Genomic DNA, 14,440 nt, shown 5'->3' with positions numbered 1-14,440 from the left:
ATTACCCGCCCGTTTCTGAATACGACAGATGCTCTGCTGCAATCTTCTGCTACATGTCCACCGCAGCCAATATTTCAAAGCTGCACTCTGCAAGTCACTGCAGGCTAAGCAGGAGTGGGGAGATGGGGGGGCTGCAGCAACAGCACTGTACTGTGACAGAGCAGACAGCATGGCCAACTAACCTACAAACAGCCGAGGGAAGGAGCAGACTATGACCTTCACACCACTGCACTGATCTGGAGTCACGTTTTGATTTCCCACGCATTAGACTTCGCTGTCTAATGACAATGGAGAGGAATCTGAAATTATGTATAATGAATAAACGCAAATCTTCCCTGCATCTGCCTAATTTTAAATAATAAAAAATAAACAATTTCACTCCCAGTAAAAGGGTCGATCATCTACGTAAGCTGTTCTTTGTAGGTGCGTGTTTAGGGGACATGGACATATTTCATTAATGGGCTGACAATGGATACGGATGTCTCTGCCCCTTGTTTTCCATGCTCTGCAAGCCTTGAAGCTCATTGTACAAAGAAACTAAATCAATAAAATCCATCAAGGGAAGTCTGTACCAAGCATCCTTGACACTAACACAATGGTATAAACAGCATACACAGATTCACAAAGAGCCTGAAATGCACATGTACAGTTTCATATAAACACCTCTCTAGTGAATCCCATCCTCTTCTGACTCCCTGCTCTTTCACTCCATTATTAATCCCACTTACCCACTCTCACCTCACTGCTCCCTCACACACACACACACACACACACACACCATACAGGTAGATGACAAACTCACAATGAAAGCCCAGCCAGATTTTGAAAAGTAGGGATGGTAAAAGCGCACAAGCCCAAAGTGCATTCTCTCCTCCGGATATAATGCCATTCAATTATCCATCTCGACATCCTGAGTGCACGCACACATGATGTAGAAACAAATGCTGCCAGTTCCACCTCCAGGCAGACCCTGCAAATCATACTCAAGTCACCCCTCTCCATCCAGCCCCCATTTCCTTTTTTCCCCAACTCGCTGTATGGACTTCTATACTCTGGACTGAACCTGCAGCTTCCTCCTGTATGAGACAATACAAGCCCGGCTTACTGTCACCTCAACACTCCTGGCCAGTCACAACATGAAGATGGGTGTGAATGTTGAAATGTTGGTTTTGGACCATTATATTTATGCTTATGTCACGATGCGCTTGTTGTTTCGAGATCTGAAAACCAAAACATTTTAAATCAGCTTAAATCCGTTTCTACCAGGGATTACGAAAATCAGAAATGTTATTAAGATGTAAATCCCAGGTAAGTCAGGTCAACCTTGTGAATCCAGATATTTAGATTGGTTACATATCAGTTTGTTTTCAGGAGTCCCAGTAGAGGGCAATTCTTTGCCTGTTGGCTTAAATATATATGTTTACACAAACCAGAGCAGGAGAAAAAAAAGAGGAGAGTACCAGTGGAATTAATAGTTTGCAGGCTGACTTGGTAATAAGGGAGTTAGGAAAGGCACAGTTGACCACATCTCACATGTAACATTAATGAGCCCCCTACATCCAGAGGAGCATGCATGCAACCAGGGTTAGCAGGGGAATTGCACATGCATTTAACCCAAACCCCCACCCCACACACACGTCTTTCTACCACTTCAAGAAGACATTATATTGATTGCATTCATTCCCTGGAGACTGACCCTCACCTTAACCATAACCACTACTTGCCTCACCCTAACTTTAAATCACACCATCACTCTAATAAGTAATGATTTCCATTTTTGGGACTTGCTTTTTGTCCCCTTAAGGACATTGAGCCCACACACGGTGACTGTGTAAACAGATTTACATCCATACAACGTGAGCAATACCAGGCCACACACACACACACACACACACACACACAGACACAGACACGATGGCTCTGCCTGAAAATGATGGCAAGCAGCTCCCAAGTGTAAATGAAGGAGGAGGGTCACAGGAGGCAATGTAGGCCAATCTTTCTGCTCAGCTGCTTCTGGGCTGCAAAAACCAAACAGAGGCGAGTCCAACAAAACACAAACAGTTGTCCTGACACTGCCTGCTGGCCTCCTCCCACCTTCCTTTGTGTGTTTTCAGTCTGTCGTCACCGTGGAATCATTCTTAGCCCTCTCTGTGCTGCCTGTCACTGTTCTGGCTGTTTCACTGTCCCTGTTTTCTATTGATCTACAAATCTCTATTTGTCCAGACCTTGGTACAATATACATGCACAGTTGTGCCCTGGCAACTGTTGCCCAGCTACAACATGTCAAAAATCGCATAAACACATTCCCAGAAGAAGGGTGAGTGGTTCTAATGAAACGGGGCTGGTGGGAGAGAGGATGGAGCAGGACGCAGGCGCACTGTGGAGGTGGCTTTGGGAACATCCACCAGCATGATGGGAGCAGTCCAAGCAGCAAAATGACCAAAGCTGATGACATCACTTGCTCTGTACTGACATATAGTACTGTTTGTTAATACTCAGTAAGTAATATCAGGCAGTACATTACAGTACTGACTTTCATTACGCAGCCAAGGTGACCACAGGACAAACTGCTGAGTCTAAAGTACAGGACTGTACACAGCAGGACTGGTGTTCTTCAAGTACACGGGGACAGAAATAACATAGACTTACTGGAACAATAATATCATCGTAGAAGCTCCAGGCCAGTGCCCACCGCATGGTGCGTCCCTGACAGAACTCTGTGTGGGTCACTTTAGGCACCTGAGCAAAAACAAAACAGAAAGGTCACATAAATGTCACACACAGTTGTACAAGGAAAAATGTTTACTCCAATATTGACAAAGTTCAAGTGGCCAGGACTGTAATGTGAGTAGCACAACACTGAGTTATAGCACAAAAACGTTTGTTTAAAATTCTGATTCCCCTCTTCTACCAGTAAATTCTTCTCAATTTAACTCATAATACTTTTGTATTTGTGAGTAATATTTGAATGTAGGACTGTTACTTGTGATTGTGCTTGTGTATATTGTGATACTGGTACTTTTAATTAAGTAACAGTAAAATCCGAGTACTTCTTCCAACACTGGTTACACATCAGATGACTGCTTAAGGTTTTTATTTCTACTGTGTGAACTAAAGTGAACTAGGCCAGGCTTCTTTTTACACACACTTTAAAATGAAGCTCCGGTCTCCTCTCTGGGTGTCACTCTGATGAGCAGCAACATCACAGTGAAACCTCTGGAGGAGGTTTGAGGGGCAGCTGGTGCAGAGGGGGAAGCTAGACTTGTTTTTTTTCCCCCCCAGTTTGAGCACATGAAAAATATGACTGGCACAGGAGCACAGGCCTGCAGCAGTCAGGAGTCATGTGCTGGGCTAATGTCGCTAATGCATGTTAGCTACACAGTGTCATGTGAATCAGTCATACACTGCTAACAGACATCAGCTCATTCCTGGCTCATTTGTGCCACTGCTTAGCTAACATATTAGAAAAAGCCGACCTGCTGCAGTTATCTGGGTATCTGCTGTCCTGACAGCGATGGCTGCCTGCCCATAACATCAATACACAACCCCAGAAGAGTGTTGGTTTGAAATGGGAGGCAAAGATGGTGTTAACAAGCCATTATCAAACCCTGCACAGAGGCTTGTTCCTGCACGAACAAGCTGTGGTTGCTCTGTTACTCACACTGACTGCAAATTTCTAGTGTGTGCTTGCCTTTGTTCTGCGTCTCACTGACTACTTACCCCTTGCTTCCTCAGCTCCTCTTTCAAAGGTGCCAGGCTACATTTCTTCCCCAACATGCAGCTGTACCACCTGCAGGAAGAAGAATCCATAATAAGCAGCTGTGTACGACTGTGTCAGCAGCTCTCATCCTGGGCACGAACTACCAAGCAGAGCTCAAATGAGCTGAGGTGAACTCAAGGGAGCACCTCAAAGACCAAGTCAGACACAAGAGCTGGAAGAACATCCATGTGTGTACAGCTTTGAAGTCATCCTGTGGTGCAGGCTCGATCAATAATCTTTACTGTGCAATAAAGAGAAAAAAAGACTGGTCTTGTCTTTGATCAATAGGCAGCAGAGTCCAGCTGGGGAGGATGGAGGAAGATAAACACACCACATTAGTCTGATCAGTTTCACAAACCCTGTCAGCACATATTAATTAAAGCTGGTTTTTTTTTTTTTAAACCCCAACGCGGGGGGGGGGGGGGGGGAGACACAACATGCACATGAACTGCGATAAATATGTAAAGGATGTAAATATCCACAGATAATCTTGGTTTTGTCCTCCTCCCTTCTGTGGATGTGTCTGATCTACTCGCTAAAATCTCTCTAAACTGTTTTATAGGAAAACATTAAAATCTGCTAATTTAAAATAACGACAATTTAAATAATCATTAGATCTTTATGCAAATACAACAAACAAAATACAACAATATAATCATTTAGCATCAAGTCTCTAACAAGATTATTGATAATTTTATGCTGATGCAGTCGCATCCCCTACTGCAGTTAAGCACAACGCTGCAGACACACACGGCTCTACTTAATCACACATGAAAACCTGTTCTAACTGATTAACTGGTAATCGGGTTTGGGATGTATCAAAGTGCCCAGAGAGGTGAAGGGGCGAGCGGCACGTCAGCTTCAGCTGACACAATGAAATATTGCACAGGCCTAATATTCACAGATGTTCCCCGGTTTTCAGCGCGGTGGGGAGTTCCCCCAGCACCCTCCTCCACCGGCGGCTTTTACAAACGCCCCAAAGTGTGCAGCTGCATTAGCATCCATACTCAATCTTCTCTCTTCACATTTCTGAAGCACAGGCATGTGATTACAGTCTATTAGCAGAGATGGTAATTTTCATATCAATGACGTGATAAATGAGGAGTGTTGCCTCATTTCTAACCGTGGCTCTGGGCATTTACATGAGCGTTATACTGAGGTGGCTCAGCCCTTTCCGACAGTAATTACACTTCAGTGGAAAAAGAGCAGGGTGGGGCGATGGAGTGTCTCAAAGGGCCAATTGGTAAAGCTGGCGGTGTTTCCATGGGCACCTGGTGGCTTTGGTGTCCCAGCATGCTTTTGGGAGTGACAGCTGGTTCCGGTTGGTTTGACCTGAGCCTCAAACTTGTTAAATAAAACTGGGTTTGTTCTGACTGACTGTCCTCGCTACATGAGAGTAACCCAGAGCCACAGGACAGCAGGCAGGTGTTAACATCAGTCTGCTCTCCTGTGGCTGCCTGTCTTTCCAGTGAACCAATACACAAATACACACCACTGCATACAGCGCACGCACACACACACACACACACGCACACAGAGCTCTCCCTGTTGGAGGCCAGGCAGGTGTGGCATGTCTAATCAGTTTTAATAGCACCACTTTGCAGCCTCCTCTACCCGTGTCTCACTCCGCTGCCCCAGTGATAGCCCCAGTAACAGGGGAGGGTAAAGTGACGGCCACCGGAGACACCCCCAGCCACCCACCAAAGCACAGCTGTTCCCAGTGGGCTCCCGGATACAGCACGGGTTAAGTGTGTGCCAAAATCATTAAAGCAACTGTGGGTGACAGCTCCATCAATGTGCAGCAACCCATCTGCCCACTTTACCTCTTAGTGTCTCCCCTTCACTCTGCAGCCATTTAAAGCTCTCAGTCTCTACAGAAAAATCACAACTGCAGTACATCCAGCTGCCAGTTACAGTATGTCACTCTTTAGTCCTGAATTTTTACCATTTCTGATTTTGACTGTGCACAATAAATCTGGTTTCAATTTGGTTTTACTCACAAACAACACACTGCAGCTAAAGAGAAGGCTCCTGCTTATCAGGTTTCATTTTGCAGGTCAGTCCTGCTTTTCTCCTCACCGCAGGCGTTTCTTCAGCTGCAGACTGTCATGAATGATTCTCTTGACAAACTCCAACTCTCCACCCTCGGCCATGATCTCCGTCACCCCGCCTGTGTTCACCGAACTGGGGGGAGGTCGCCATGAGTTCCTGGAGTTCACCCCCTGGAGAGAGCAACAAGACAGAGATTAAGATAAAATCCTATTAGGAGCCTGCATCTAATCAGTGTTTCACGTCAGCTGCTCTGCCAAATACTCATGTTCAACGTTGTCAGTGTTTGTGAATTTAAAACACTCCAGATTCAAACAGGACAGCAGTAGATCATTCGTGGCGAAGGGACACTTACCTTTGCTTCTAGCTGGTTTGCAAAAAAAGGTGGGTTGCACATGCAGAAGTCATATATGACCTCTGTCTCTTCCTTTAAGGCGTCCATCAGTAAAGTCTTCTGAGGGACTCTGACAACTGGGGAACATAAACCAGTAAGATGAGACTGGGATTTGTGAGTCGGATATTTTAGATTGCCAGAACGACTCTTGGGAAAAATGAATCACAGGCTAGTGAACAGTGGATGGACTGTTCTGTACTGTTTGCTCTTATGTTTTGGGGGATTTTCTCGTAGTTTTGTGAGATTTAAAAAATGGCAGCACAGATGGATGATGGGAACTGACTGGTGACACTTCTGCTTGCATTTTCTTTTATTTACACTCTAACACTGAAGCAGAAACAAACACCTCAAAATTGATACCAAACAATTTATTTTCTTTAATTGCCGATTCATTATTACAGATCATATTTTCAATAAAACTGTAAAAAAAAATAAAAAGGCCCACCATAATTTACCATACGGAGTCGCTTCACCTTCTTTGCGACTCTCCATGTTTTAATATCCACCTTTATTTCATAATTGTTAGTTACAGCCACAGCAGCTCAGCCAAAGTTCAATAGCCAAGACACACTAGGGGAGAAAACCTCCAAACGCTACAGTGAAGGGCTGCTGTTTGTTTAGCTATAGTGGGCCACACTTACCTTTAATGAGCTCAGACAGGTTGTTCTGCTCCACATTTTTCTTTGCATAGTCAAAACAGATGTCATCCACCTCTGTAGCAAGAAAATACCAGCTGTTCATTGTGGCTCCCAGCAAGGGGTAGATACAAGACGCACCAGTGCCTGAGGAAACGTGCACACACAGACAGACATGTTTGCAGCTTATCTTTGAGTTAGTGGCCTTTAATGGACAATAAATGTCAGTTTCAGCAGCTACTACTAAATCTTTCAAATCTAACAGGGACAAAAGCTGCACAATTTATCCCGAGCTCAAACAAAGGTGGCATCAGTGATGATCCATCAGGGAGCAGACAGCTTCAATCTGCTTAAAAAAGGCTCAAGGTCACCGATCTGTGACCCAAGGCCCTAAAGAGAATGCACAATCTTTCTACAGTTGTGAGGACAATCGGTGACATAATGCATTCCCTTGGCCCATACCCTAACCATCACTACTAAATGCCTAACCCGCAACCTAAACCATCCCTTCGAAGGTGTGCGTGAAAGTGAAGAGTGGCCAGAATGTCCTCACTCCTATGGTCTAAACCTCAACCCGGTCCTCACAATGAATTGCCATCCCAGTACACACACACCTGCAGGCACAATCACAACGCATGACCATCAAACAAGCTGTGACATGTGGACGGGGGTGTGGCCGATTCATGCTGGGAACCCTGGGATTGACTAGACTTGCGTGCCAGGTGAAAGCACCAACAGACACATAGAGTGCCGCTCTGAGCTGCTGGCAGCCACAACAAGAGCAGGGGACTCTGATTAACTTGAGACCACCTGCTTGTACTTCCGACATATTTTTGTACTTTCTTCTCCACTGAATTTTAGCTGTATCAAGTCCCAGACTGTGGGAGTGAAGGAGGCGTTTCTAAACCTATCTGACCATCCAACAAGCAGTTATGATAGAGTATACTGGCAACCTCACCATTTGGGAGGCAGACTGTGAAACAGGGTTGGATTAGGGTCCTGTGCTCGCCATTGGTCCAGCAACAAACATGATGAGTAACTGGCCAGCTTAAATCCTTCTGAGTATCGCCCTACAGAGGAGCACACCACAGCGCAGGACTCAAACCTTCATAAAATCCTTCAGCGAATGAAAAGTGATTTGAGCTCAGTTCATTTGTGACACCGTCACCAGATACAGCAGGATGACGCACGTGCACCTGAACGTACCGATGTCGATGCCCCTGCGTGGCTGTTTCTGTCCATCGATGAGGTCCTCCACCCAGTGGATGTAGTTGAGGCGCAGGGGGACGGTGGGTATGAGGCGCTCCAGAGGGATCTCAATGGTCAAATCAAAGTCCTCCTTTAGCAGTGTGCAGGTGAGCGCTCGCACCGCCTTGGGCTCTTTGAAATTTACACTACAGGAGAAACAAACACGGCTGAATGAGTTCACGTAATCATTTTAATCTCATACAGTGTGTCCTGGATGACAAAAGGCAGCTGGATAGAAGAAAGAGAAGACATTACACCTGACCTGACCTTAAAGGAAAATTCAGCTTTATTATAACTTGGACTTTGTTCTTTGTACTTGTGTTTTAGCCATTATTGTATCTGTTATTCTGAAATCTGCCAACATGGTCAGTTTAGCCACATTTTCTAAACCACTTTATTTGGAGGTAAACCTGAAGGTGAGCCCACCTGACACGTCAGTAACATTTTCAAAGGCGACTTGGGAGCAGCAGAAAGAATTTGTGAGCACAACACTGATCAAGTTGACGTGGTGAACTGCAAACAGATGCTTACTGGCAAATCCAGCAGGTACAAAGCATCATTATCTTTATACAGAGTTCTGTTTGTGCCCACCAGGTCAAGTTAAGCCCAACGTTTTCTTTTTCCTTTTACTGTTTTAGCTCTGTTTTTGGTCTCTACCAAACCCTGAGGGAGCTACCTGGCTTTTTAGCTGCTAAATGCTCCACTGTGCTCACAAGCTAGTCTCTACCCATGTCTGTCTGTTGTTGTACAGTGGGATTGCCTGAGAATAGTGTACGGTGGGGGATTAAGAGTTTATTTTCACCAAACACAGTCAAAAAAGGTTCCACAAGAATGATGAGAGTGAACCAAAACAGTAAAACTGCAGGCGGACAGTTAAAGCAAAGATTCATACGTTTTTGTTAACACGCTGCTTTTGCTTTGTTATTTAATAAAGTGTTATGGCAAAACATGCTCATGCTGCTGATGCTTCCACTTCCCTGACTTCACTGTCGTACCCTGGTGACAGAAGCTGCTGTGTTCCCAGACCTCATTTAACACAGCTGACAAAAAGTTAATATTAATAGTGGTCAAAGTTATAAAATTGAAATCAAGGGCTGAATGAAACTCCAGTGTCCCTTTGAAGGGAATCCAATTTAAGTGATTTTTCCAAACTGCTCTTAACACAGCACCTAATTAACCCTCTGCTGCTCAATCCTGGTGTAGTTCTCTGCACTGAACACCACTACTTCACGGCTCTCTTTTACACACAAAGAGAGAGAGAGAGAGCGAGAGAGAGAGAGAGAGAGGACAATAGGGAAATAAGCAGCCCATCAATTCACAATCCCCTGCTAATGACAATGAAATTCATGTTTTCACCACTACCTAGACCTCCCACTGTTTAGTCCCAATTCTCAGTCCCCCACGTTCGTTTTCCTCTCGACATGTTTAATGATTTCAGCTGTCACACATGCAGGCATGAGTGCAGCAGACAAAGTGAGTGGGCGAGATAGGTATAATTAAAGCTCCGCTAAGTGCTCTTGCACCTTGGCAGGTGTAATTAGACACATCCTGGCGATGGGAGCGTCTGGCACATCACAAGTTTGGTGTGAACATATTCCGGTAGAAACACCACAGATCTACTGCTGGCAGTGATCGAACTCTGAGATCCTGTCAGCCATCGGATGTACTGAAGTGTGAGCAGGTCCAAGGTCACAGTAAAAATGAAGCATTTGCATTACAAAGTAATCTACCATAAGAGTGTGCTTGCATGTATTTCATTGGCCAACATAGCCATTCAAATGCTGACCTCAACATTAGAACCCAACTGAGTCGACAAACTGGCTCCATTCAAATAATGAGGGTGTGTGTTTTTCACTGTGAGCTAAACCATGGATGTATGAAGTGGGGCAGACACTGTACGGACACAGCTCAATAGGTAGTTGTTTGGCGCGCAGCGTGAGTAGGGTCCCAGCTTTCAATTAATCACTTGAACGACCAACAATCTGGTTCCTGCACAATCCGATGGATGTCTCGCATGACCAAAACTTTGGTCGGATGTACTGAAGTGTGAGCAGGTCCAAGGTCAGATTTTTCTCTCTACTGCGGCTAGATACTACTGCCAGCTGTCTAATAAATAAATAAAATCCCCTAAAAATATTTTGTAGGTGAACCCAGTTTATTTGATAATCAATTCTTCCAAGAGTCTGAGTGCAGAACAGGATACCTGTGAACTACGCATCTTCATCCAAGAGTGATCAAGACAAATGGCCCTGCTTCAGCCAGGTGTGAGACAGATATAAATGAGAAGCAATTTACCTGTAGAGTCTGACATCAATCTTACCTAGGGTTTCCTCCTTAATTAAACATATTAGGTTAATGGTCCAGTTTCATCAGCTGCTCAAAGAGTGTGACCTCTCAGAGGCAAAAAAACATCTGGCTCCTCTGAGGTTGTACAGCACATCGGTAAAAGACGAACCAGAGAAGAAATCAGCACTTTGAGCACCGGGGATTCAGGCATGTGAGGGAGCAGTGGAACATTAGCATAATGCTCACGCTTTCCTGTCTCATCTGTCCAGCTCAGATATTCTGCCCTTTCGTTCCTCCTCAGAGGCATCACTAGATTAGGATCAATATTCAGAGAACGAGGCTGGCTCAGGCCAACCCCCTATTTTTAGCCACTGATGAAAGTGTGTGTGTGTGTGTGTTTGTGTGCGCAGTGCAGACCGATCACTCCCATCAGCAGCACAGTGAATGCCACATCTCCATGGCAACCCCACCTACAGATGAGGAGAGCACGCAAATCCGGCCACGCTGGAGCAATGGCTGATGCCAGACGGAGCGTGAGCGTGCCCGTACCTTACGTCTCTGCTTCCGTATAGGCGGGACACTGCGTGCTTACGACATTAACGTGGCTGACGGAATACAGTATGGGATAAACGTCTGAAAGAGTCATGATGAAACCACATACAGTGCACTGTAGCAATATTAGAAGAACTAAAGAGAAGAGTGAGGAGGCAGTTATTGCTCAAAATGTGATTCCTGCTTGTGTTGAGGTAAAACAACCGGACTGGGTGAGGAGGAGCAGACAGAGGTGAACGCTGAGATCTGGAGATGAAGACAGAATAGAAGAGGATTAAGTGCTGAGAAAGAACAGTCATCGGCTGAGGTGAAGAGGATGACATCATTAAACCAGAAGGGCGTTTACTGCTGAGGCAAACGCTCGCTCTCACCTCCACACCACATGATCAGCAGTCTCTGTCCAGAGAGGTGTCCTTCACGCTACTTTACTCTGAGTGAACTGCGAAAAATTCTCTGCTGATTGGTAGCAACGTGTCTCCTGTAAGCAGGGTTTTTTCCTCAGCCCTCACAGGGGGGGCATCACTTAAAGCTCTAAATCATTCATAGCTAAACTGAGTGAACATCTCAGAGCTCATCAGGTGACGTTATAAAATTTTTAGATATATGGATGGTGAAAAAAATGGTCCAACAACAACCAGCAATCATGGCTGGATTTTAGATGTTCTGATTCTCACCATCCACCGGGGCACAGACTGGGAGTTATCAGGGGGAGGGTCTACGACACCACTTATAATGGAGTCTTGACATCCCTACCCATACAATTTAACACCTTTCCACACCTTGACTCACGTGACCCTAACGGCCCACATGATGGCCTCGAGTCCAGTTTCCAGCTCTGGCGCTTTGGTTATGGACTGTGGACACTGAAGGCAACAGATGTGATTGAAAATTGTATTCACTGTACAATCTCTGCATATGTCCTGCCATTTCCAGTGTCCTGAGAAAAGAACAGAAGCAATAAATAAAAAATCTCTTTAGGTTTTTGGCTGAAGTTTACTCATTAGTCGACAACCAACCAACCACAGCTGACTAGCACTGATCACCAGAAATCTGGTGGCCAGGTCACACAAAACGGGCATTATAATGCTAAACGAACTGGGTTTTAGATAAATGAGGTGGTGTACGATGACCGTTCTACCTGCCTATCACAGGGACAGCACAGTCTCTTCACAGCAGATTTAGTGGGCAGTATATGTAAAAGTAATGCCCTACCTAGGGCAGTGAGTTTCCCTCATCCCCCTCCCATCAGCTACAAAAAATGTTATCAATTTAAAAGGTCACATTTACTCATTAATTTCTCCTTTTTGCCAAGACCATGTTTAATAATTTATCTCTGAACAAAATGGGTGTGAAAATTGAACACTTCATTAGCTTCAGAAGTGAATCTCTTTCCAAAGATAACCGTCTCCCAGCCTGTAAAAAATGTGACTACCAAATTAAATGTCACTTGGGCTGTTGCATTTTTAATGCCCATTTTGCCTCCTAATCCCAGCCCTCTATGTGCCTGATCTTAGCGCCCCCTTCTTCCCCAAACCAACATTCAGACTACTTGGGGCTTTATCTCTTCTACACCTCAAATCCAACCCCATCCACCAGATTTCTTCTCCTGCTGCCTCTGGTCTGCGCTCGACTCTCTGCCCACCACTATCAGTTCTCTCCACTGACGATCCCTCAACGAGGCGAGACTTACAGTAACTCCCCCGATGACTCCCCAAAGTGTCTCCCCAAGATTACTCTCATCCCTTAACTCACTGCTCAAATACCTAAAAACTCAGCAGATTAACTCATCGGGAATTACAAAACCACAGTAATCCCTCCACTGACTGAACAACAGACTTAGGGAGAAGAGCCACATTTCTGCAGACACCTAACCAGGGCTGGCACCACACACAAAGTGAGACAAACCCTGAACATCCGTTCATGTTGTAGGCAAGAACAGTGAACCGGCAAATGACTCCTGTGCTCCTCTTCACCGTAGAATGACTAACAATGGATTAAACACTTTAGCAAGAAATCTTGTTGGAAAGTTGTTGGGGATGTGCAGATTCCAAATTACTTTTCAGAAGTTGGGCAGAAAAAAACCAACACTAACAACTTGACTAGAGCTACAACAAATAGTCCATTAACTCATCAGCAAAAAAAAAATGCATGACCAGCTTTTGATATGTGATTGTTTAAGTACAAAAACAAACATTTTATGGTTGCAGCTTCTCAATTATGATAATCTGATGCTTTCCCATTGTTGCATCGATGTAAATTGTCTTGGACTTTTGGTCCAAAAAAAAAAATTCATGACGACACCCTGGGCTCTTAGATGAACATTTTTTTGTTTTTACTTCTGACAGTTTGACAAAAATGATTAATCATGAAACTGTCCAGCAAATTGATCAATAGCGAACACAGAATAACTGTTAGTTAAAGCATGGGCTTACATCTTCACTGACTAAAATGTTGTTCATGTATTTTGAAAATAATGATCCACTGGAACGGATTTCTCTTATGTTCTATGTCCTCTGTTATCTGTTCCGTTATGCTCTACGTTTTCTGTTCTATGTTGTGTTCGTCACTCACTGTTCCGGACGTGTCTCACTATTTTTAAAATGTTTTAGACAACTAATGAGAACTTAATAAAATTCCACATTTGATCATTATGCAGAATGGCCTATTCTACAGTCATTAATATTTTAATATAATTATTGGATTACACTATTCATGAGTTAATGTGTTCATCACTTTAAAGTTGCAGCTGGTAAAGAAATATTATACTAAGCAGCTCATGAATCTTGTAACCAAGGTTTTATTTCTATATCTTCTCACATTTTCTCTCATCTAGTCTTAAAAAAGGATAAAGGACAGCTGGCTACTTGTCTAATTCTGTAAATGTCAAACTATTTCTACAGTGGAAGTCTAACCCAAACACTTCCATTGTTTGTTGTCTGTCTGTCAGGGAACCACAGACGGACACAGAGAAACTACAGACTGATAATTAACACCTGTCACAGACTGGACATCACACATGTGCACACATCCTGCCATGATATGATTGACTGGCCACCTCAGCACCACAAAGGTACAGCCCACACCGATATGTTCACAGCCACACACAGATGTTCAGACTTGCTGTAGCAGCACCATGTCCACGCTCATCTGCATAACACAGACAAAAACAAGCGATTTCTTCAGTAAGCAGACGTGGTACCTGCAACTCAAACACAAACAAAGGAGGAGGAGAGTGTCTCAGTCCTGACAGATGGAAAAACAGCATCTCGAATACAAGTCCAACAATAACTGTCAGCTCATACATTCATCGGGAGGTTCCTTCATTTTGACAGCCTTTTGAATGTACTTTCAATTAAAATAAATTGGGTTGAGCACAAGGGTCATGTGATTGATTTGTCTGAAAAATTGTCTAAAAACAACAAAACATCCAATTCAATTTAATCCAAGTCTAAGAATGGCAGTATATTTTCACATTTGAGAACCTGGAATAATCCCATGTTTGGCATTTCTGCTTTA

At 44.2% G+C, this 14,440-nt stretch overlaps 1 protein-coding gene across 2 annotated transcripts in view; it reads right to left on the bottom strand.

Annotated features, from left to right (window-relative positions):
• Positions 1-14,440, bottom strand: part of mettl16 (methyltransferase 16, N6-methyladenosine) — a 26,194-nt gene that overhangs the window by 5,744 nt on the left and 6,010 nt on the right. For both annotated transcript variants that reach the window (XM_020600091.1, XM_020600090.1), the window contains exons 3-8: positions 8,045-8,232; positions 6,845-6,985; positions 6,165-6,280; positions 5,840-5,982; positions 3,721-3,790; positions 2,650-2,739 (exon numbers count right to left, since the gene is read on the bottom strand). In XM_020600091.1, the coding sequence (XP_020455747.1) occupies positions 2,650-2,739; positions 3,721-3,790; positions 5,840-5,982; positions 6,165-6,280; positions 6,845-6,985; positions 8,045-8,232 (748 nt within the window). The remainder of the gene's footprint in view (positions 1-2,649; positions 2,740-3,720; positions 3,791-5,839; positions 5,983-6,164; positions 6,281-6,844; positions 6,986-8,044; positions 8,233-14,440) is intronic.

This window comes from Monopterus albus, unplaced genomic scaffold, assembly GCF_001952655.1.
Source record: "Monopterus albus unplaced genomic scaffold, M_albus_1.0 scaffold45.1, whole genome shotgun sequence".
Taxonomy (NCBI): Eukaryota; Metazoa; Chordata; class Actinopteri; order Synbranchiformes; family Synbranchidae; genus Monopterus; species Monopterus albus.
Note: the sequence above shows the minus strand (reverse complement) of the source record. Positions and strands in the feature narration are given on the sequence as shown.